The 25287-nt window shown below is 45.1% G+C and overlaps 1 protein-coding gene across 2 annotated transcripts in view; it reads left to right on the forward strand.

The window, feature by feature from the left end:
- MCM4 (minichromosome maintenance complex component 4) overlaps positions 1-25287 on the forward strand; it is a 115462-nt gene that overhangs the window by 80503 nt on the left and 9672 nt on the right. For both annotated transcript variants that reach the window (XM_069621026.1, XM_069621027.1), the window contains 4 exons: positions 7645-7901; positions 12667-13032; positions 22131-22258; positions 23219-23426. In XM_069621026.1, coding sequence (XP_069477127.1) covers positions 7645-7901; positions 12667-13032; positions 22131-22258; positions 23219-23426 — 959 coding nt within the window. The remainder of the gene's footprint in view (positions 1-7644; positions 7902-12666; positions 13033-22130; positions 22259-23218; positions 23427-25287) is intronic.

Here is a 25287-nt window from a genome sequence, read left to right on the forward strand (position 1 = left end):
GATGGGTGCATGTAATTTTAAACAACTGTGTATCTGTGCAATATGTATTTGAATCAAATATAGATTTGTGGGCAAACTGACCAGGGGAGGATCCTCTGACCCATAAAACCTACAGCATCACTCTGACTCACATTTCCTTCCCCCAATCATGGGAGAGGGGAGAATTGGGGCAATGACAAGTAGAGAGGGGCAGGCTTAGGTAGGCCCAGGCACACACCCATTTTCAAAACACATAAAAAGAGACTGCTGGGACAGGTAGAGAGATTCAAATCCAGTTGCTGCAACGCGCTCTGCCGGACCACACAACATCCAGAAGATACCAGATCCAACACTTAGACTTTAAAACTCCAAAGAACTTGATTCAGAACTCAAAGCAAGGGCCTAAACCCACAAACTGAGAACTCTTCTCAGCAGGCCTCAGCATCCAGCAAACCTAACAGCGGTAGCTGCATCCAGGAGCCGTGCAGATCAGCGCTGTGTCCAGAGAAAGCTGTGCAGAAAGATCCAGGAGCTGTGCACAGACGCTGTACCCAGAGATCCAGGAGCGGTGTCAGACCAGCAGAGCAGAGACCAGACGCTGTGCGCAGAGACCGTCCGGGGCGAAACCAGAACCGAAGCCATCTTGACCCGATCCGTGAGACCTAGACCGTCCAAATATATTGTGAGTACAGCTAGGACAGTGTGAAACCAAATCTTAGTTTCCAGTGATATAATTCAATCTATTTAATCTAAGTAGAACTGCCTCCTGTCACTTGTCAATTCTGCAGCTGCATAGCTGTCACCTGTCATTTTTAAAAGCTGTCACCTGTCAATTTGAGTTACTTTAAATTCGAAAAACGACCTTTACAAAATCGTTCATATCTTTGGAACCGTTTGGGCTAGAAACTTAATCTTAGCTTTTCAACGAACCTAGAACCGACTTGCTACTCCTTATACTTTTGCCGTAATCGTGATTCACGCATTCATGAATTTTGCTGCGATTCGCGATTTGGTTAAAAATCCAGCCACGTGTGAAAACAGCAGCTTCCTTGCTTTCCTTTGCCAAAAATGTGTTTATCCTGCTAGTTACTCCTAGAGCATTGTTAAAGGGAGCCTGAGCTCATCCTAAGTATCTTTCACTCACCCTGAACCTCCTAAAGGGAATTAAAACCATTTTCAGCATATTCCTCACTTCATTGCCAGCACATATAAAAGCATTTTGGGCCTGTGTTTCAACTTCTATCCGTAGTCTAAGCTTCCTGGGGTGAACTGAATTACATTTGATTGCATGTCTGAGAACTGTGTGCTACTCTTCATTTCCTTACATTGCATAAGGGGGGGGGGGGTGGATTGCCAGAGAAAGGTGATTACATTGTTTTGTTGAAATCATATTGAGTATTTTCTGTACTGCATTTTCATTCAACATTGCATCCATCTATAAAGCATTCTCTACCACCTTATTCTTCTGTTCCTATTCACAAGTGTGCTACCTCATCCTTATACTACTCCTGGGTAACCAAATCAGTTTACTAGTAGGACATTATTCACTGTTGATCACTGCTCATGTTTTAAGTGTGATATTAATTATGAATTCATTATAAAAGTGTGATAGTGTGTGTGTGTATATATATATATATTTATTTTCAAGTAAACCTTTTAAACTTGCAAAACAGAACTACTTCTTGGCTCAGTGGGGTCAGGGGGATTCTAAGAGAGGGGTGTTATATAGGGGTAGTCATCCAGAACTCATGAACTGGACATAAAGATATATCAATAAGGGTTTCCATTCAGTACCCCAGACTAGGCATTGACTTAGCTGTAGTGTTGAATTGAATCTTCTTACACATGCTGTCACAGGACAAGGGCAGGACACTACATCCATGCCCTCAGACCATGAACTTAGCAGCCTGGCTCCTGAGATCATAGAATTTGGACATCTACAACTCCCGCAGAGATGTATGGACATCCTCAGGGAAGCCAGAAATCCTAATACTCGCCACTGCTATTCTAGCAAGTGGAGAAGATTTGTCATCTGGTGTAGAGGAAAAAGCATCAACCCGGTTGACTGCTCTCCCACACATTGTTCTGTACTTGACCCGTTTATTGGATTCAGGTCTAGTGTTCAATTCCATTAAAGTCCACCTGGCGGCACTTTCTGCATACACCACTTCCCAACTTAGTGTCGTGGTGGAAGATCCCAGTTATCAAGGCCTTCATGGAGGGGGTAAAGAGAATACACCCTCCGATAGCTAACCCAGCTCCCGGATGGGACTTAAATGTGGTACTTTCCAGACTCATGGCCTCGCCATTTGAACCCATGCACAAGGCAACTCTTAAGGACCTCACTCTTAAGACTGCTTCCCTAATAGCTATCACCTCCATTAGGAGAGTAAGTGAACTACAGGCTCTTTCTGTTCTAGACCCCTTCGTAACAGTTCACAAAGATAAGGTGGTTCTACGCACACACCCAAGGTTTGCACTGAAATTCATCTCGAAATTCCATGTAAACCAGTCAATAAAACTACCAACGTTCTTTCAAAACCCTTCCAACTTGGGAGAAAAAAGTCTGCATACACTGGATGTACGCAGAGCTGTCATGTTCTACATGGAAAGAACCAGGCCACGGAGAAAGACTAATCAGTTCTTTGTCTCGGTGGCAGCAGGAAGAGAAGGAGCTGCAGTCTCAGTCCACTATCTAGATGGATTGTTCAATGCATCACTCTGTTTCTCTCTTGCTAAGAGAACTACCCTTCAAGCCAAGAGCACATTCTACTCGAGGCACTGGGGCATCCATAGCATTCATTGCAAATGTTCCCCTTGAGTCCATCTGCAAAGCGGCTACCTGGAGTTCTGTGCACACCTTTACAAAACACTACTATCTAGATGCACACTCTAGATCTGACTCCCAGGTGGGACAGGCAGTATTAAGACATCTTTTCTCTACTGTTCCTTCTCATAACCTTGTTCCTGAAAAGTTTGACAAGCTATGCCTTGAGCTCCTCAATGTGGGTGTAGACACCAAGCTCCTCCTTAAAGGGGTCATACTTCTGGTAAGAGATTTGTTGCTTACATTATTCTTAAGCTGAATTGCTGTAACCATGTAGGCGCAATGTGTGAAGTGTAGGAGTGAACATGTTGCCAAACCCAGAGGATGGGACATGATGCATAGCAAAATGTTCTCAATTTCTTGGACGATTTTGGCTTGTGCTTGTCCCCTACACAAGCCAACCTTTACACTAAAACCAGTATCTAAGCTCCCATGCCAACTGATGCATATGCGATGAAGTGCATGTCTTAATGTTCATTGTTCGGAAATGTTTTCTTTTAGCAACTTTCCCTCCATTGACTTTTGACATTCACAGCAAAACTATTGCTAGAATCCAGAATTATCTTTTGGGAGAAGTCTTTTTAGCCTCCCTCGCCTGCTTAAATTGCATTGATTGGATACAGTGCTAAGCGAAGTAAGAGGTCCCATTCTCTCTTCCCATTGTGCTTGATTTTGAATAGCAGCAAAATCTGATGTCAGTGTAATGCTGAAGTGGCACGTTTCTGTATGTTTAATTGGTGTACATCTTAGCATGCATCCTTAGCAGTCTGATGGTAGTGAATGGAATGTAACACTAAAGATGCACTGCCATGCACCAATTCTCGAACTGCAACAATATGCACACATGTTATGGAGCACTTCGCCCTTCTCCACCTTGGTGTTCTCACAGCAGCTAAACCTTGTCCGAGGAATGGGCATATTGTGACCAGCCAGGGTGTTCTTGAACTGTGGGTAGAAAAAAGATTAGAAAAAATGACAAACTGGTTGGGGATGATGAGGTGAGCAAGAGGGAAAGCCATAATATAAAGTGTAAAAGTTTGCCGAGGACTGGACTCTGGTATTCAGACCGTGCACAACACCAGTGATTTATTCTTTCTACCAATTGGTACAACATACATCTCGCTTTACAAGCTAACCACAACAGGAATAACCATCAGGGCGCTTTGCTGCCAATGTGCCTTTACCGCATGCAGCACCTATATCTGATTTCACAGGTTTAAGACGCCAACACCAATTGTTGGTCTGGCCTTGAGAAAGACCTAGGTATAGGTCGCAACACGTGTCGGCAGACAGGCTTGAGATCTTTGTAAAGAAACAGAATACAAGATTTTATCCAAACCCTTTATTTGCTTCAGCCAGCTTACTTTGAGCAGCAATATTGCTCAAAAAATGGGTGCTGTCTCTAATTTCTACACAAGCAGCACATCAAAATAGTGGAACTCTAGTTCTCATTCTGTACTCGCGTGAGTAGGCTTGTGGAGCCTACTAGTTCCACTTTGGTGCAGCAGCGGTTGGTACCAGTTTTAGAATATTGTGCTTTCTAACGAATCAGCCCTTGCGCTCCAGACACCTGGCATTCCTCAAATCCACTGTTGCCCATAATATAAAGTATGTTCATAAGGGAAAGGCAAGACAAGAGGGTGGAGGGATATGGGTGTATATTGTGTATTGAAAGTTAGCATGTCCACTCCTAGACGGAACTATGAAAGTTAGCATGTCCACTCTAGAACTGTGAAAGTTAGCATGCCCACCCCTAGACGGAATTGGGAAAGTTAGCATGCCCACTCCTAGACGGAATTGGGAAAGTTAGCATGCCCACTCCTAGACGGAACTGCGAAAGTTAGCATGTCCACTCTTAGATGGAATTGTGAAAGTTAGCATGTGAAAGTTGCATTTAGAAAGTGTGCCCTACAGCCTGTCCGTCAAGCTTAGAAATGTGCCCAATAGCCTCTCTGGTAAATTGAATTTAGATGTGTGCCCAAGATCCTCTGTGAAAGATGCATTTAGAAGTGAGCCCAATAGCCACTCTGGAAAGCTGCATTTAGAAATGTACCCAATAGACACTCTGGAATGCTCCATTAGAAGTGTGCCCAATAACCTCGCTGTGAATTTAGTAGTGTTCCCAATAACCACTCTGTGAAAGTTGCTTTCAGAAGTGTGCCCAACAACCCCTCTGTGAATTTAGAGGTGTACCCATTGGCCGCAATGAGAGTTACATCTAGAGGTGTGCCCAATAGCCTCTCTGGTAAATTGAATTTTGAAAGTTCCTAATAGCCTCGCTGGAAAACTGAATTCAGAAGTATCCCCAATAGCCTCGCAGGAAAATGAAGTTAATAGTGCGCCCAGTAGCCTCTCAGTGGAAAATTGAATTTAGATATGGGCCCAATATCCTCTGTGAAAGCGGCATTTAGAAATGTGCCCATTAGCCACGCTGTGAAAGCTGCATTTAGAAGTGCTACCAATAGCATCTGTGAAAATTGATTATAGAAGTGCATCCAATAAACACCCTGGAAAGTCTCAAGTAGAAGTTTGCCCAATAGCCTCTCTGGAAAATTGAACTTAGAAATGTAGCCCAGTAGACGCTCTGTGAAAATTTGCATTTAGAAGTGTACCCAATAGCCTCCGCGAATGTTACACTTAGAAGTGTGCCTAATAGCCTCGCTGATAAACTGAATTTAGAAATGTTCCCAATAGCCTCTGTATGGAAAATTGTACTTAGAAGTTCGCCCGGTAGCCTCTCTGGGAAAGTGATTTTAGAAGTTTGCACATTGAAAGAGCATATAACCATTCTTACCACACCCCACGCTTACTCTCTCCTTTACATCACCACTCAACTAGAACACAGAGATACTATGACACCATTCGGTATAACTGTTCCCATACGAACATCCACCGCTTACTCCACATCATTCTATGTAAACACTGCTGGTCTCACACCCCCAGCCAGGCGTTTTCCTCAGGCCTAACGCAGCCACATCCGTTCCGGATAAATCCTGCCAGAACGAACACATTCTCCTGATCTCTCAACCACCACACCTACCAATATTTAAGAATCAGCTATTACATGTGTACCGCACGAGCTGCACACATATCCGGTGCACACACGCACCTTTTGACTCTCCCTACTCTCCCTACTCTCTCTACTGATCTGAACTTCGGTTCCCAAGGGCGTTCAACCTACCAGCGCCTTCAGACCATACCAATGGTATATAAGGCGCTATATAAGTGCAAAATAACAATAACAACAATAACCCACCGCCAACTCCGGGTACTGCTCGCTAGTCTATGCACAGCATGTGATTCTAAGCAGATTAACAAACATCAGAAGACAATGCATTACTTACCGTAAAAGCATTTCTGATGGTTGTATCTGCTTAGATTCACATGCGCCCACCCTTCCTCCCCGCTCGGATGGAAGGAACATAGACATCTTTCTAAATCTCTCTTTTCTGTACTCGCTCACGTATAGAAGGCTCCCTCAGGGCAGAAAAAATACAGAGGGACCTCGACGCGTGCGGGATTGTGGGTACAACGCACGTCACTATAGGGATAGTGTTACAGACACGCCTTGTCGACGTCCCCTTTTCGACTACGAAAAACAAAATGCAATACTCTGCAGTGACCACTGGATGTCGGACCTATGCACAGCATGTGAATCTAAGCAGATACAACCATCAGAAATGCTTTTACGGTAAGTAATGCATTGTCATTCTTGGGAACAGTAATTCACCCAAGCAAAATAAAATGTATTTAAACCTTAAGGGATATCCAAGGGACTTCTCAGTGGCACTGCACAAAAGGTGCTGTGTGTCACAATGCAAAAAGCAGATGCCTGTGAAGTTTACCAGACTCCTTTTAAAAAGTATAAAACCAGAAATCCTAGTCAGAAAAACAGCTGAGGGAGTGGGGGGGGAAAGTACCAGTCATTCAGGAGTCAATTTTTTTTTTTTAAAACCCTGAGTCCAGCAAAAGAGCTGTGGGTCTCTAAAGGTGAAGGGAATTGGGACAGAAATGAAAATTCTCGAACCGGGCTAAAAAAAATTCTGAAAGGCTATTGTGGCTCCTTTTTTCAATTCAGCTATCTGACCGTTTCCTATGGTTTGCTCTAGTTAAGCTATATTGTCTGGTCATCGTCCTCAGGCTGACAAGAAAAGCGGTTATTAAAAAGGCAGCCAAAATAAAAGGCTCTTGTGCTTTCCCTTTATGGTATATGAAAGGTCTTAGTTTTTCTTTTACGGTTTATAAATGGCAACTGCAGTTTCTTTTAACCTATGGGAAAAGCTTCATTGGTCTGTTTTGTTGATACTTGTGATAATTTTGGGCATAGAAAATCTTCAGCAAAAACGTTCTGAAACTGTTTCTATCCAAACCGCAGGGTAGCTGGACGACATGCATGGACTTAAAGAAATGTTTTGTCTTCCTTTTAAATGTTAACATAGCTCCGCGAGTAAGCGTTCCCTTTGGTGATTATGTGGTGCATTCTCTGGTTCAAATTCCGAGACCGGCTAGGCATTTCATCCTTGCCAGACCGATTGAGGACTGTCAAATTGGGTAATCAAAGTACTTGGTGTGAAACTAAAAAAAATGCTATTGTAGCATTCCCATTTGGTCTTGTTCTAGGCAGGTCACGTTCCACTTGTAATTTATTTTATTCAATGCAACTTTGTAACTTATTTAAATAGAATTTAATTTGGGTTGGACTGGCCTGACTTTGCGTTTGCTGTTTTGTTTGGGTCATTTATTTTGCTTTGAACTGTGCAAGTTAAGTTAAAGCCAATGTTTTCTGTTTTGAGGATAATCCAACTTGAAAGACAATCTAAGGTGCTTGTTTTTCACAGGTATCTACCGTGCAGTCCCTATGCGGGTAAACCCCAGAGTTAGCAATGTCAAATCAGTCTACAAAACCCACATTGATGTCATACATTATCGCAAGACAGATGAAAAGAGGCTGCACAGCACTGACGATTCTGATCAGAAAATGTTCACCGAGGAGCGGATAGAGACCTTGAAAGAGCTTGCCAATAAGCCAGACATCTATGAGAGGTTGGCATCTGCCCTTGCACCAAGTATTTACGAGCACGAGGACATCAAGAAGGTAATTTTTTCCATGAAGTGGGCACCGCCCAGGGAACCTTGTGCGTTGCAAACCGGTCTTGCTATGCTTTGCTCATTCAGGAAGGAATTTTGTCTAGTTTGCAATTTTGACTCATGAGGACCATCCTTTATTGGGCATAGTAGAGTTGGTTGTTGTCTGCATCTAATTTCGGTTTTAAAAGTTAATAGACCACGTGGCTGATGTATGGAGGCAGTGATAATGGTGTCATTTGCCACTGTCCTAGAGGTCCCATTGCATAATTAAGCTTTGAAAGGATATTTGTCATCTAAAGGTTGACTGGGAGCGGGGGACGGGCGGAGTGTTAAGACTGGATTTCTAAACTCTGGCTTGGTAGACAGATTATAGAAAGCCAGCCTAGTTTATTGACCAGTTCAAGGTAGCTAGGTGAGTGGTCAAAGCATAGTCTCAGAAAGGGTGAGCCTGGTAAGGGGCCCTCAGTGAGTACACAGTGAAAAGTCAAGGAGCACACTTGGACAGTTATACAAATTTATTTATGTCCATAGAACACTATCGAAAATTACTACTATCATGCAATATTATCCCACAAGACTAAATAATGTTTACAATCACTGGAGTAGGGCTAAATACATAACAAACCCCTGCAGAGGAAGGTAAATATTAGTATGCGGTACTGCCGTTCCACAGAGATACAGCACTAACCTTAGAAGTCTGTCCTGAAGATGTATGGGGGCCTTGTGCTTAAACAAAGTTCCACACAGTTTTGTGAGTCAAACAGTTAGTGGAGGCTGTTGGGCAAGAATTGAATTGGTGCAGTCACACTGTGCGAGACTACACAACACTTGTGACTGAGCAGCCAGGCCTATCATAAGAGGGTTAAATGTGAGCTGTAGCAATGACATTTGCAACTACAAGTAACTAAGTAACACTTGGACTCAAGGTTTCAGTTATTAATATTTATTTAAAAATTGATGTAAAATAAATAAGCCTCCTTTAAAAAGGGCAAGATTGGTAACTATCAAATATACATTTCCAGAATCAGCACAGGTTAGTAGATGCTCCTTTAGAGATACTTTTTACACACTTCCTACACCCGGAGTCGACTTCATTCACAAGGACAGTAATGGCATTTATATATCACTAGTTATACTTAGCAGATTCTGAGGTTGCAGAAAGGTTGGGTTAAAGGAAGGAAAAAGGTTAAACAGGTTCTTGGGGCATGCGAGTATACTTTAAATCTTACAATGAAGTCTAGACAAGCCTTTCCCAGCAATTAAGTCTAAAAACAAGTTACCACCTATGAGGGACAGAAATATCAGTCCATGGACTAGAGTCTGCAGAGAGCCAGGACAGCCAAAGTCAATTGGAGCACAGTCTATGGAGCTGAGGGACTTCGTAGTTAATACAAGTCTTGCACAAAGTTAGTTTTGTAGAATCACTTGTAGAGTCACAAGCTGTTACACTTGTGAAAAGCAGAGTTGGAATCCACTCCCAACAAAAGTAGCCAATACAAGTCTCAACTCTAAACAGTTCCTCTGGTTTGAAGAAGAGTGGTCCAGCTGGATTCTGTCCTGTTGCAGCAATGCAGATACTGGGTTCCTGAGCCTCAGTCGTGGGGACAAGAGAGGACATCTGAAGGACTCCTGCGGCAGCAATTTGGAGTTCGTCAGCAACTACGTGCTCTTGTCGGATCAGTGGCACTTCGCGGTTTCAGCAAACGGTAAACACCATCTTGGATACTGATTAGGCTTCCTTCACTCCTGAAGTCCTAGACTCTGGTGAGGGTACTAGAGCGCTGGTTGTCCTGCTTCTCTAGGGTCCTTGGACTCCTGGAGTTTCTGGACGGATTTCGGACGTTGCATTAGACTATGGATTTTTCGACCTCTGGCACTCAGTTCCTGCAGCAGCAAAGAAGTACAGCCAGTTGGGGAAGGTCTAGTGCAGTTTCTCAGGATTAATTGGGACCACAAACCCAAGGGAAGAAGTCTTCCCTTCCGGAGCTTCTCTTGTCGATCAGAAAGATTTTCAGCACAGCAGCAGGGCTTCACCAGGCAATGCAAAGGTCCAGGAGGATGCAGAAAGCTTTGTTCATGGTTTCTTCGTCTGATTTTTCTCCCAGTGGTTGACTGACTAGTCCCAAAACCCTTGCCTTTTAAGCAGATTTCCTCCATTCATGCACAGCCTAGGCTGTCAAACAGCAGGGCGACTGTCCTGAAAGGACAGCCAGCCAATCGGGACTGGTTGCATTCATGCACTCCTACAGACTAAGGACAGGGGAGTTTCGGGCATCCTGCCTTTCCAGACAGACTAGAGTCAGAGGTGGGTTTCGGGACTGAAGCCCGCCAAAGGAAAAACAAATAAAGTGCTCAAACGTGGCTCAGTGTGCAGAGTAAAGCCCAAGAAGGACCTTGCAAACAGAAAATGGTGAAAAAAGAAGACCGGCAATTTTGACCGGATTCAGCCTGCGGTAGAAAAGCACAATGGTAGGAAAATAAAACCACTGTCACCAGCCATTTAAAGTAGTGAGGGTGACATAAGAAAATGTTACATGAGCATATAGGATAAGGGGCTACTACGTAACCTCCCAGCACACCACATAAGATGGTGTGTGCTGGTCCACAAAGAGAAAGGGTAAGTGGTCAATTTCACTTAACTATTCTTGGGAACAGTAGTTCACACAAGAAAAGGTATTTAAACTTTTATGCGAAATCTCAAGGATTTGTCTGTCACTGCACTGAAGGTTTTGTGTCCCCACAAAAAAGGTAGAAGCCTATGGAGTTTGTCAGACTGCAAAAACGGAGGAAACATATAATCAAAATAAGGTCATAACACATGAAAGAGTGAGTAAAAAAGGGTTGTAATTAAGTCACGCAGTCCAGCAAAAGAGCTGGGGGTCTGCTTCTGGGGTCCAATGAAGAGTTCCAATGGGTAGAGTACAAGTTGTTGTAGTGATCAAAAGTGTCCCCCCCACTTTCAAAATGTTTGCACGAGCAAGAAATGGCAGAGCCATACTGTTATAAAAAAAAGTTTCCAAACTTAAAGGGGGAGACGTGGGGTTCAGGTAAGTACTGTTACAACTCACCCCCCATACTCAGATTCTCCCGCACTCAGATTCTTCTTGGGACTTGGCATGTCTTCAGAAGAGTCTCCAAGGTTGCTTTTCCCACTGTCGGCTCTGATCTTAATGCCCAGGAGTTGCAGGTTAGAACACTTCTCTGGTCGATTTCAGATGCTGGTGCAAGGTCTTCAGGATGGCGAATGCAGAATAACTCGATGCAGGGCCCCTCTTGGCACCAGACTGGATGCGGGGAAGCAGATTTGGACGATGGCGACTACGCAGGGGGCCACAACTGCTGAGGTCTGACTTTGTCTCCCATCTTGTGTCCCCTTGATGCTGGAACCACAAAACATGGCAGAGACGACTCCTGTAAAATAAGCCGTGGATCCCCAAAGTTCCGGGCCTCAACGTGTAATAGCGACGACTGCAGCACAGTAGCCCAAACTAAAGGGCTCTTATTCGCTGAAGTCCGAGCTGACGTTGATGGTAATTGTTTCCACCACCCCAAGGGTCGAAGCTCCTTCGCAGGACATCTGGAGACCAGCTACAAGAAAGGGCTCTTCCAGGACAGCAGCAGAAGTTGGTTGCTAGGCCTTCTTCCAACAGGTCCACGGCCTCCTTGCACGTCTCACAGCAGGGCAGGATACTGGGCGTCTTCAGGTTTCTTTAAGGATCTCTGGAACAGGTGCAGGCTTTGTCTTCGTATCCAATAGTCAGTTAAGAGCCAAAATTCTCACTAGCCAATCTTTGTCCCACACATCCCCTAACAGTTGTCCAATCAGGACAGCTAGTGGCACAGCTAATGCGTTACATACCATTCAGATACACAAACCAGTTTGTGGATTGGGACCAGACAGTCCCAACCCACTTCCCTGGAAGAAGGGTTATTGACGAGATGGCCAAGGGACAACCTTGTTGCAAGACAATGTTTGGACACTAGCCACAGTAGGTAGCCAAATGTGGATAAGGCTAAACCAAACTACACACAAGAATTTGCAAAAACTGCTGCCTCCACTTAAAGTAAACAAAAATCCTCAGTATAGCCTGGGGCAAAACAAAGTGTACCCCATTCTAGTGCACTGTAAGATGCATTGTACAATGATCGAAAGTGGCAACTAAGTAACAAGACTAAGGGCAACTGTTTCCTGGTACTGACAGCCTGAGCACAAATGAGCAAAAACCAGTGCGCTGAAGCTGAAGGCGTAGCTGCGCTGCCAAGTTTCAGGCCAGATTAAAAAATAAAAAGCAGAACGTTTGTGGGTCCATAGAAATGGAGGGAAAAAGGTGCTATGAAGAGAAATCTTTCCTAACCTGCAGTTGTGAGCACCTTGACATTATTTGTTATTCACGGATGACAATTTTCCCGCCTCTTATCGTGTCACAACAATCTATAACTTCGTTAACGTTTTTAATATGGTCTTTTTAGATTTCAGATTTTTCGTCTTTACTGCGAGTTTTATGTAAAATGTCTTGATATAGTTGAGGCCACTGTACTTGGCTGCACATGTTCTTTGTTACCTTTTAAAATAAATAAATAAATTGGAATTTGTTCTCAGTGTTGCTTGGAATGGCTGAAGCCAAGAAGCATATCCCTGTGACTTGTATAGCCATTGGGGGCAGGTTTTGGGGTGTGTTTGGGGCAAAGTGAAGACTTGGGCGTCCCTGCTAATGCAGGCGGTCCATGTCGCGGGCTGCTGGCACTGTATGACCCTCTTCTTTCCTCCCCAGGGCATTCTGCTGCAACTATTTGGTGGCACGAGGAAGGACTTCAGTCACACTGGGAGGGGCAACTTCCGTGCAGAGGTCAACATCCTGCTGTGCGGAGACCCTGGCACCAGTAAGTCGCAGCTTCTGCAGTATGTCTACAATCTGGTGCCCAGGGGCCAGTACACCTCTGGAAAAGGCTCGAGTGCTGTTGGTCTAACTGCTTACGTCATGAAAGACCCAGAGACCCGGCAGTTGGTTCTGCAGACGGGCGCCCTCGTTCTAAGTGACAACGGCATTTGCTGCATCGATGAATTTGACAAAATGAATGAAAGCACTAGGTCTGTGTTGCACGAAGTGATGGAACAGCAAACTCTCTCCATTGCCAAGGTAAGGCTTTTTCTGATGCCGTCCTCTCAGAGCTAACAAAAAAAATGCCAATAGTGGATCTTGGGGCAAAATGGGTTGATGGCGCACAGAATCCATTGCAGGACAAATAGTTGGTGCATGGTTATCTGTGGGAGAAAATTGTCCTTTGTACTGGATTCAGTGTTTATTTTGCGATAAGTGTAGGTTCTCAAATGCCTGCCTAATCTATTTTGCCCAGCTGTAGTGCATTGACCAGTGTAATGTAGAGCTCCTGTTAGCCTCCTTAACATAATGGGTGTATATGTAGAGCGCACCTTCAACCCCAAAGGGATATCTTGCGCTATTGACCTATAACTGATGGATGTTAACCAACTCGTGGTATTCATTTTATCAACCTCAGAAGGATGAAGGGCTGAGTGGGCCTGTCGGGATTTGAACCTGTGACCATGAGCTCAAACACAGCACCCTGTAGCGCATGCATTAGTCTACTTGTTCACAGACCCAGCGCAGACCTCAAACTCAGTTCAGCATTGCATGCCTGGTAGATTTGGTGACCTCTGGTGTCATATTCTTTTGCAGTGTGAAATGTTTAGTTTTTAAAAATAGCACAACCCTCTGTCGAACAATAAAACTCCCAAAGAACTGCCCCTACTCAAAATGAGTTTGCAGTACCATCTGTAAGCTCTGTCTGTAACTGATTTTAGAGTTTACCATTGTAGAAGCTTGTACAAGTGCCATTTCTTCGTACCTGTAGAGTTTGCAGGCCTCTAGTCCCAGCATTTGGAGCTGGACTCTGAAGTTTTTCAGGACCTGCTAATAGCTGTACTCGTAGATGACACGCATAACATCTCCACCAGTAATACACGCAGTCCTTGCATGAAATGCTTTCTACTGCCATTCTCTGAATCTTCAGCTTGTGTTAGGGAGACTTTTCATTTCTGTGTCAATTTCCTCCCACCTTAGAGACCCCAGCTCGTTTGATGGACTTAACACTTTTTAATTTTAACTCCTGTGAGTGGGACCTTTTCCTCACTACCACCTGTCCCCTGACTAGGATTTTGTTTTCACTTTTTTTGGAGTCTGACAAACTCCATAGGCATCAGCTTTTTGTATAGTGACAAACCCTCAGTGCAGTGTCGCTGAGCAATCCCTTTGATTTCTCTTACGGTTTAAATACCTTTCCTTGGGTACATTACTGTTCCCAAGAATAGTAAGGTGACATTTATCTTGCTTACGTTTCTACTTTGTAGGTCCCGCACACATCTTATGTGGAGTGCTGGGGGGTGGGAGTATTTATCTAGTAGCCCCTTATCCTGCTTTCTCATGTAACCTTTTTTGTTACTTACTACTTTAAATGGCTGTTGGCAGTGTTTTACATTTTGCTTCCAGTGTGCATTTATACCGCAGGCTGAACCCTCAACTGCAGTAAAGCACCATGGGTGACTTGTTTTGTCAAAATGGCCTCCGTCTTCTTTTTTTGCCATGTTCTGTTTGTAAGGTCTTTCTTGGCTTTTGTCATTTTGCATTTATATAGCGCCTTATATACCATTGGTATGGTCTGAAGGCGCTGGTAGGTTGAACGCCCTTGGGAACCGAAGTTCAGAGCAGTAGAGAGTCAAAAGGTGCGTGTGAGCACTGTGTGCAGCTCGTGCAGTATCCGTGTAATAGCTGCTTCTTAGCGGTAGGTGTGGTGGTTGAGAGATCAGGAGTATGTTCGTTCTGGCAGGAATTATCCAGACCGGATGTGGCTGCGTTAGGCCTGAGAACGCCTGGCTGGGGGGGGTGAGTAACCAGCAGTGTTTACATAGAATGATTTGGAGTGAGCGGCGGATGTTGGTATGAGAACAGTTATACCGAATGGTGTCATAGTATTTGTGTTCTAGTTGAGTGGTGATGCAAAGGAGTGTGAGCGTGGTGGTGAGATATGATGGGTTATGTGCACTGTCAGACGTTCTCTGCATTCCAAACCCTACTATATACGTCACGTAATTCTATGCACTCCTATCCACTCCATGCATCCCAGTTAACTCCATACACTCCGGTCCGCTACACGCATTCATGCATTCCAGCTCGCGTGCACGTCCGAGCGCGCTCCAGTCCGCCATGCTTACTCTCGTCTGCCCCATGCTCTACGTATTCATCCATTCTACTCATCCCTCTACGCGCCCTTGCCCCCCCTCTATGCCCCTCACCCCAATATCCTGTTCTATATATTCATCTCTTCCCTCACCCCCCTCTGCGCCCTCCCCCAATATCCTGTTCTATATATTCATCTCCCCCCCTTTACGCCCTCATCCCCAATATCCTGTTCTATATATTCATCTCTTCCCTCATCCCCTCTACGCACTCATCCCCAATATCCTGTTTTATATATTCATCTATCCCTTCATCTGCTCTAGCGATCTACATACTTTCCGCACTTCCATATTCATCCGTTATCCATGTGCTCTATATACTCACCCGCTCCATATACTCATCCGTTCTGGGCATTCCTCTGTTTTACGTACTCTTGCGTTCTACTCGCTTTTCTGTATTTGCGCACTCATCCGCGCTACACGCTCGTCAGTTCTACACATCCAGCCGCTCTACACACTCATCCGCTCACCGTTCTTCCATTCCATACACTCATCTGATCTACATATTCATTCGATTTCCACTCTCATTTGAACTATATAGGGATCTGTTCTTCCACTCGCATTCTTCCACTCAGCGCATTCATTTGTTCCACCTGTTTCATCCATTCTAACTAGTTCACCCACTTCGTTCACTCTGCATGCATTCTGTCCATTTGAGGAGTTTAAATCTCTTTACTGTTTCCGTCTGATTTACTCTTATTAGCCATTTCACTGCTATGATCTACTTTATTCGTTTAATTCTGTTTGTCCTTCTAGTTTTTGTTAGGGGTTATTAGCTGTCAGTTTCTCGCATCAGGAGGTTTGATGGATTGGTGTCATTGAGTTGCTGTTGGTCTGTTTTGGTTAGTTTGGTACGGGTTGGTTTTAGGGGAAGAGCCAGGTTTTCAGTAGTTTGCAGAAAGACGTTAAATCCTCAGGCGGATGTGGGGTGGGAATGAGTTCCATAGCGTGGGGGCCAAGGCTGAGAATGATGATCCGCCTAACCTGCTTCAGTTTGTCTTGGGTATGACTAGGAGGCTGGCTGAGCTTGATCTTGGGGTACGTGGGGGTGGTAGGGTTTTAGCTTGTCTTGAAGATATTGAGGTCCGGTTTTGTGCAGTGCCCGATGGGAGATGCACAAGGTTTTGAAAGTCACCCTTCGGGCTACTGGAAGTCAGTGCAGTGTCTTAAGGGCTGGGGAGATGTCTCTTGGGCCGAGCGCAAGTAGCAATTTGGCTGCAGCGTTTTGTGCCCTTTGGAGTTTATTCAGTTGGTACGCGTGGACTCCGAGGTATAGGGGGGTTTGTGTAGTCCAGTCTTGATATAACGATTGATTAGACCGAGAGTCTGTTGGGAAAGGAGAGATATGGAAAGATGCGCCTAAGGGTTTTAAGGTGGTAGTGGCAGGACTTTGAGACGTTGACTTGGCGCGAGAGTGTTAGGTCTGAGTCAAGGTTGCATCCAAGATTTTTCACTGATTCGGAGGGGGTTGGTGGATTGCCCATGGCGGATGGCCAGGGTAGTGGGTGCGGAAGATGTTCGGAGTTGCCACATACCATGATTTCCGTTTTGGAGGGGTTTAACAAGAGGTGGCTTTGGGTCATCCAGAGTTCTATGTCAAGGAGGCAGGAGGCCAGGTCTGGTCGGGAGTTGGGTTTTGAGTTCAGGAGTTTTTCGAATTAGTTGAGTGTCGTCGGCGTAGTTGTAGCACAGGATGTTGTGCAAACGAATTATTGGTGGGGGGGTGATCAAGTAGAGATTGAACAGGAGGGCAGATAGGCATGCTCCTTGTGGGACTCCCGTGTCGACTGGTCGGGCTTGGGAGGTATAGGTGGAGAGTATCGTTATTTGGTACCGATCTATGAGGAATGAAGCTATCCATTTAAGAGCGGTTCCACGAATTCCTAGGGAGTGGAGGCGGTTTAGGAGGATTGAGTGATTGTGTCAAAGGCGGCGGATAGGTCCAGGAGGATTAGTGCTGCGCATCCCGCAGAGTCTGCCGTCATTTTAAGGTCATCCCAAATTGAGGTTAGGGTGGTTTCAGTTCCGTGACAGGCTCTGAAACCTGATTGAGCGGGGTCTAGGAGATTGTTGGCTTCGACAAAGGCATTTATTTGGGAATAGGCGGTTTGGTCAATGAGTTTGGCAAGGAATCTGGTGTTTGAGATGGGGCGGTAGTTTTTGGGCTCGAGAGGGTCGCGTGAAGGTTTTTTTAATTGGAGGTTTGACATGAACCGTTTTGAATGCGTCGGGAAAGATACCGGAGGAAAGGGAGGCATTTCTGATGGATCTTGTGTGCTCTCCGACGCAGGTTGAAGCGAACATTTCTTTGAGGGTTGTGGCTGGGCAAGGGTCCAGCGGCGAGCCAGATGGTTTGTGGGCAGAGAGAAGTTTGAGAAATTGCTCTGGTGATATTGGACTAAAGGAATCGAAAGTTGGTTGCGTAGTGGTCGCAGCTGGTGGTCCGGCCGGTATGCGGGGAGAATTGCTTGGTGGATGTAAGAGCCAGTTTGGTGGGCAACGTGGGGGGTTGATGATTGCAGGGCGGGTGTGCCTGTTATGATAGTGAGGGGAGCGGGCATGGATAACATTGGCTGGTCGTGGTGGGGTTCGGGGGAGGAGTGGTGTTAGGGTGGTTGGCTCGCCATCGTGCCCCTCTGGCTTGGTGTTTGGAGAGGGGAATGGTAGGGAATGCAAAGGGGGAGGGATGATTTGGGCGGGGGGCGGGAGGGCAGGCAGATCGGGGAGTGGGGGCGGTCCACGGTGGTCGTTTCCGACAAACTCTGGTGGGGTGGGTGTGCTCATGATTGGGACAAGCTTTAGGTGGATTTTAGGAGGGTTTTCTAATTGTAGATCTAAATTCAGTGGGGCACGCTTTTAGGCTTTCTAATTTTAGTTCCAAAATTCAGTGGGGGCACGCGGTATTAGACTAATAGGATATTGGGCCCACTTCCAATTCAACATTCACAGCGGGGCAATTGGGACATTTCTAGATTCACAGAGGTTATTTGGTGCACTTCTAAGTTCACTTCTTCTAAATTCAACTTTCACCGAGTCTATTGGGTGTACTTTTAAATTCAACTTTCACAGAGAGGCTATTGGTCACACTTCTACATTTGGCTTTCACAGAGAGGCTATTGGGCACACTTCTAGATTCAGCTTTCACAGGGATGCTATTGGGCACACTTCTAAAATCAACTTTACACAGAGGTGTTACAGGGCACACATTCTAAATTCACAGAGGGCTATTGGGCTCACTTTTAAATGCAACTTCCAATGAGCGGCTATTGGGCATACTTCTAAGTTCAACTTTGACAGTGGCGTAATTGAGACACTTCTAAATTCACAGAGTGGTTATTTGGCGCACTTCTAAATTCAACTTCAACGGACTTCAAATTCAACTTTCAGAGAGTCTATTGGGCACACTTTAAAAATTCAACTTCTAAATGCACTTCTAAATTCAACTTTCACGGAGAGGCTATTGGCACACTTTTTTAAATTTGGCTTCTAAATGCGCATCTAAGTTCAACTGTCACATAGTCTATTGAGTACACTTCTAGATTCAACTTCTAAATGCACTTCTAAATTCAACTTTCACAGAGAGGCTATTGGTCACACTTCTACATTTGGCTTTCACAGAGAGGCTATTGGTCACACTTCTACATTCGGCTTTCACAGAGGCTATTGGGCACACTTCTAGATTCAGCTTTCACAGGGATGCTATTGGGCACACTTCTAAATTCAACTTTGCAGAGGTGTTACAGGGCGCACATTTAAATTCCGCTTCTAATGCACTTCTAAATTCAACTTTCACAGTGGCTATTGTGCATACTTCTAAGATCAACTTTCACAGAGCGACTGTTGGGCACACTTCTAAATTCAAGGAGAGGCTATTGGGCATCCTTCGAATTCAACATTCAATGAGCGACTGTTGGGCACACTTCTAAATTCAAGGAGAGGCTATTGGGCATACTTCTAAATTCAACATTCAGTGAGCGACTGTTGGGCACACTTCTAAATTCAAGGAGAGGCTATTGGGCATACTTCTAAATTCAACATTCAGTGAGCGACTGTTGGGCACACTTCTAAATTCAAGGAGAGGCTATTGGGCATCCTTCTAATTCAACATTCAATGAGCGACTGTTGGGCACACTTCTAAATTCAAGGAGAGGCTATTGGGCATCCTTCTAATTCAACATTCAATGAGCGACTGTTGGGCACACTTCTAAATTCAAGGAGAGGCTATTGGGCACACTTCTAAATTCAATGAGCGACTGTTGGACACATTTTTACATGCATAGGACTGAGTTTCCAATGCAATTATTTTACAGATATGGGATTCTAGGGTGAGTGGTAGGGTAGTATGGCTAGAAGTAATTGCTTCTGTCCCCGCCCTTGCCACACTTACTTGTTGTTGGCTTCTTGCTTCTCCTGCTGATACCTGCAGATACTGCCTGGAGCCGTCACTGAAGGAGCCGTCCTTCGCCTTGGGTCCTTAGCCGATGGGCTGCCCCGGGAGGACTGGTTATGAATGGGAGTCCTCTTGTCGGGACCAATCGGAGTTGAGGGCGGGGTGGGAGGCGGGCTGGGGAACCAGAGAGCGCTGGCGAGGGCTGCACGTGGGGGAATGGAGAGGCTGGGAGATTGGGCTTATTGGTGCGGATGCACCTTAAACTAAATTAGGAGAGCCACAAAAGGGGGCAAACTCACCCAAGGAGCGCAGCAGCACAAAGGAGATACAATTTTACTCTGTATGGCGAGACAGGTTTGAGCCCTTTGTGCGTTTTACCCCTGGCACCAGTGTGTCTGGAAGGACAGGAAGTGAGGGTGGTCCCGAAACGCCCCTATCCTTTTGTCTCTAGGTGTGCCTGAACGAAACCAGTCCTGATTGGCCAGCTGGGGAAGGACAGCCACCCTGCTGGTTGATAGACAGCCTATGGCTATGAATGAATGAGAACGAGCTTAAAAGGCAAGGTTCTTGGGACTACAGACAGTAGATTACTGGAAGAAACATCCAAAGAAGAAATCCTGAAGAGAAGCCCGCTGCAACATCCTGGACCTCGAAGTGCCTGGTGAAGCCCTGCTGCTGTGCCAACTGCCTTTTTCAAATAGACAGAGAAGCTCCAGACTAATGATTTCTCCCCTTGGGACCAACTAGCCCTGGGATGAATTCCACTTTGGCGCAAACCCCTGCTTTCTGTGCCTCTCCAGTGCTGCAGAAGCTCAATGCCAGGAGTCGAGTGTCCATTAGAAGTGCAACATCTTCCGCTGAACGAATGCAGCCAAAAGCTCCAGGAGCCTCTTAAGGACCCTCCAGAAGCAGGAAATCCCTCACCAGAGTCCAGGACCGAGGGAGCAAGGAAAGTCCAGCTGGGGATATTCGTTCTGTTTGAAAGGTTTTGAAACCACAAAGAGCCGCTGACCAGTCCTCTCCTGAGTACTACCGCAGGAGCCTGTCAGACGTCCTCCCTCTTGTCCCCATGACTGAGGCCCAGGAACAAGGGTCTGCTTGGCTGTAGCAAGAAGGAATCCAGCTGGAACACTTTCTTCAAACCAGAGGTACTGTGAGGGTTTGGGGTATTTACCTTAATTCCAGAAGTTGTGCTTTTCTCACTTGAGAAGCGCACTGGCTTAACTTTTAGAGTTGCACTCCACTCCCCTTGCACAGGCTTAACCGCTTGTGTTCCTTCAGTGATTTTCTTGAATTATCTGACTTTGTGTAAAAGATCTGGCATATGTACCTGCGAAACGCAGAGTCGCTATGGGATGGAAAGCATGCTACAGCCCGAGAATAGCAGTGTGGTGGAAAGACTTACAGAAATGGGCAGAAGCTGAAACGGCAGTATGGCAGGAAGCTAGTAATTCAGGTGGGGAGGAGGAAGCGGAAACCTTGACAGCTTGGAAACTTTTACTAGCCACATTATTTGGGCCCACGCAAGACTGGCCGAGCGATGGGGACCCAGTACAGGACACGGGAGATGGACCCCAGTTGCAGGATGAAGAAATAGAATGGGCAGGGGAGTAGGCCCGAGGGGGTGGGAGGGTAACTGGGAAGCAGTAAACATTGTTTGAGTGATATAAATTGGAAATGATACAATATGTACTGCAAGTTTGGTCTGTTTGTTGTAAAATTATCTGACTTTGTTAAAGACTTTATCCAAGAAGAAGTGCATAAGAACGATTTGACTTGGTCCAATTGACTTTGGCGGTCCTGGCTCCTTAAAGGCACCCTTCTGAATCGAGTGACTTTGCTTGTGCCCTCCGGCTGTGATTTTACTGCTGGGAAAGGCTTACCTAGATTTCATTATAGGATTCAAACTGTCTTCACCTTTATAAGAAAGATGTTCGAACCTTTCTATTTGCCTAACCCTTCCTTCCTGAAACCACAAGTCTAAAAAAGTATATTGGCGTTTAAGATGGATGCAATACTATCCTTGTTATTGAAGTCACTTCAGGGTGTATGGGGAAATGTATTAGCATGACCAAGTGTAGTCACAAACCTTATTGACTTTGTAAAGTGATTCGAACGTTTGCTTGACTGTTAAGCATTCTTAAAAAAAAGCAATTGTTTTTAACTAAAACTGATGTATAAATATTTATAACTGAAACCTTGAGAGTGTAAGTGTTACTTGTATTGACTGATTTAATCTGTACAGCTCACATTTACACCTCTTGAGATAGTCCTGGCTGCTCAGTCACACTACCAACTTGTGTAGTACAGACCTATACCAATAGGTAGGTTACCTAATACCAAGCAGATAAGTCTTGGGTAGTCTCGGTGTGACTGCACCACTTCTTACTCAGCTTGCCAGACCATGGAGTCTTCAGTCTGCTCATGCTTCATCTAGACTCTTGCATGCATGGCTCTTTTTGCACTCTTTAAAAAGATACGTATGTTTTAACTGGCCAGTTTTAATTTCTGCTTTGTTTTATTGCACATTTCCCAAAGTGATGTAGAAGAACAAATGTAAAGTTTATGTTGCATGTGTTCATTTTATTTTTTAGGCAGGAATTATTTGTCAGTTGAATGCACGTACCTCGGTGCTGGCTGCTGCTAACCCTGTTGAGTCGCAGTGGAATCCAAAGAAAACCACTATTGAGAACATCGAGCTCCCACACACGCTGCTTTCTAGGTACTTTGGGTGCAAACTCTGCATTTTCAGGAGAAAAGTAATTTTTTAAAAGTTGCTTTGGAGCATTGGAGTTGGCCTTTCCTCGTGTGTCTCGTATTTGAAATCCCCTGTTAGAATGTTGTGTAGAACTGTCGGTTAGCAACTACAGTGCTACAGAGCACATCTATGGAGCTGCATACAACCACATCCATGCAATGTTTCGGAGGCTAAAAGTGTGGCAACACCACTAAAACACTTGTGCATTTCATTAGCTCTGGCAGAGATTGTAGTGGGGTACCCGTGCATGAACTTTTTATGTGACAAACATGTTGGTTCTCGTCCTTCATACTGTGGTCCCCTAGGTGCAGGGCTTCATAGAGGGTTTTGAAGTTGGAGTATTTAACTCCTTTTTTAAAATAATTTTAGGGAGTACAATAATTCCTAATGTAGTGTCCGCCCCAGCCAAGTAAAATTTTCACCTGGTAATTCATGTAAATTTAAGATGCATTTATTTTTATTTTTTTGACCTTTAAGGCTCTCTTCAGAGCAGACACTGATGGAGCCGATGAGTGGCTACAGCTGGCAGACTGCTTTGTGTCAATGGTTTCCTATTTTTCTGTTTTTAATCTCCATTTTCTTTTTGTGGGGTGCAGTATTTGGCAGTTTTGAGGAACTAAAAGTGGCTGGTACAGTGCTTATTGGCAGGGCATCGCTCATTTTGGTTTTTCCCTACTAATACTCTTCGTATGTGACTTGCCAAGCCTTTGCATCTAGTTTTACCTGAAGTTGCAGTGCCAAAACATGTTTTCAGTCACTTGTTCAGCTATGTATCACACTTGCTCATGAGAAGCGATTGCCTCAGCTGCTGATTTCCTTGTATACTGGGCAAAAAAAATAATTCTGGGGTTTGGATGACTGTTAACATGAGCTGACCAATTGGAAGTAATATCCAATAACTTGGCCTCTTTTGCTTTTTTGCAGGTTTGATTTGATTTTCCTGATGCTTGACCCACAAGATGAAGCCTATGATCGACGCCTGGCCCACCACTTGGTTGCACTCTACTACCAGACCGAGGAGCAGTTGGAGGAAGAGCACATGGACATGGCATTGTTAAAGGACTATATTGCGTATGCACGGACATATGTCACCCCCAAGCTAACGGAGGAGGCTGGACAGGCGCTGATCGAGGTAAACTTCCATATCTCTAATTGCCTTTAGAACCCATGAATGTCACCCACCCGCCTCTCCCATGCTTGTATTCACACCTGTAAGTAGTGATGCTAGTGTGGCGTTACATGCTTGTCAAAGCTACCAAAGTGAACAACTTATTTACTGCTTCTATTCCCATTTTTAGAATGCTTGTCATTGACTCTGTGGTGGTGCTTCCCCCATTCTGCTTCGATTCTTGAGAAAGACCTGCATCCATTTGCTAATTTGTTATACTGAGTAATGCAAAGAGTGGTTTAAAACGCATTGTCGGTTGGCAAAAGCCTTTAGTCCTTCAACTCCTCCCCCCACTGTTCTCCCCTCACCCGCGGTTCTTATCCTATCTTTGGCACACTCCTGGAGGAACTGCTGGCCCTAAAACTGTCCCAAGCAGGTGAATTGATCTAGGAGAAACTGGCATACCAGCACATCAGCAACCTTGAAGTGGAAAGAACGGAAACCTGTCATGAGACAAAAAAACAAGATTGTGTATGACCCAGGCCTTGCAGAGCAGGAACGGATGCAAAAACATTGATTATGGGGAAACCAGAAACAATCTGAATGGTATGATTTAGCAGCCTTCCGAGCCGACTTTCTTTCGAATGGTCATAGTATGACATTTAAGATTTCCCATATATCGAATATGGGCACCTTCATTCGGCCCCCCCTGCCAACTATCTTACATCTTACATCTGGCAAGAGCCACGAGAGCAAATGATCAACCGAGAGATATCCATGTGAGGGAGACGACGGAGCTCTGAGTACTAAAATGCAACTCGAGTGTCAGAGCTGCAAGATCTGAATCGACGGATACTTTGCTAAAACACTAGTCCGGCAACCAAAACAAGGATCCTCTAATTATAGTTGTGCTTATTCACCCATGGGCTTTCAAAGTGATTCAGAGCCATGTTGGGTAAGATTATCATTGTTATGATTAATCTTACTGACCTGTGCCAACCCCATAACTTTTAGCTTGGACTTGTAATTATTTTACCTTGTCCCTAGGTGAGTGGGGAATCTCCCAGCACACACCACCTTATGTGGAATGCTGGGGGATACAATGTATCCCCTTTCTTACTTACCTGGTAACATTTTTGTTAGAATTGCAAGTTTACTTGAATGGCTGGTGGCAGTGGTTTTACCTAAGTGACTTTTTAGTCTTCTTACTCGCAGGCTGTTAAATTGGCCTCGGTAATGCACAGAATGGCCACCGGTGGCTTATTTTTTTTTTTCTTCCCCCAGTTCTCGTTTGTCTGTTTGAGGTCTTTCCCTGCCATTCTAGGCTGGAACGACCTCTGTGGAAGTTTAGTCTTTGGTGCAAATCCTTTGTATTCCACGCCTAGGCTCGAGAGTGTCTGAGAAGGCAGGAAGAGCGGAAGGAGTCCAAAACTCTGCAGCACTTTGTCTTTCACCTTACCTGAAAGGACCCCTGTCCCAATGGAGGGCTGGCTGTCCTGATTGGACAGCCAGACACCCATTTCTGTAAACTGCATGGAGAGTTTGCAGAAGTTGTACTGTAATTCCTGATAAATACTGTGATCCTGGAAGTTGCTGACAAGTCGACCGCTGGAGCTGAAACTGAAGAGGAAGATGAAGAAAAGACCTCTGTAGCAATTTCCAGCACCTAGAGAGCCTGCTGTGTAACCGGAACCTGATGCAACTCAGTCCTGAATGCGACCACTCCTAACCAGAGGCTAGTAAGATCCACTAGTCTCAAGAAGACCTGCATTTTTAGCCAGTTCACAACATGCTGCAAACCGTCAATACCCCTGGGACCTCGAGCCAGAGTTCAGTGCATGGTCTTCTGAAGTCAGAATCAGTCTAAAACTTTGAACTCCGCCTG

The sequence above is a fragment of the Ambystoma mexicanum genome, chromosome 5q, assembly GCF_040938575.1.
Source record: "Ambystoma mexicanum isolate Mex_15411 chromosome 5q, UKY_AmexF1_1, whole genome shotgun sequence".
Classification (NCBI taxonomy): Eukaryota; Metazoa; Chordata; class Amphibia; order Caudata; family Ambystomatidae; genus Ambystoma; species Ambystoma mexicanum.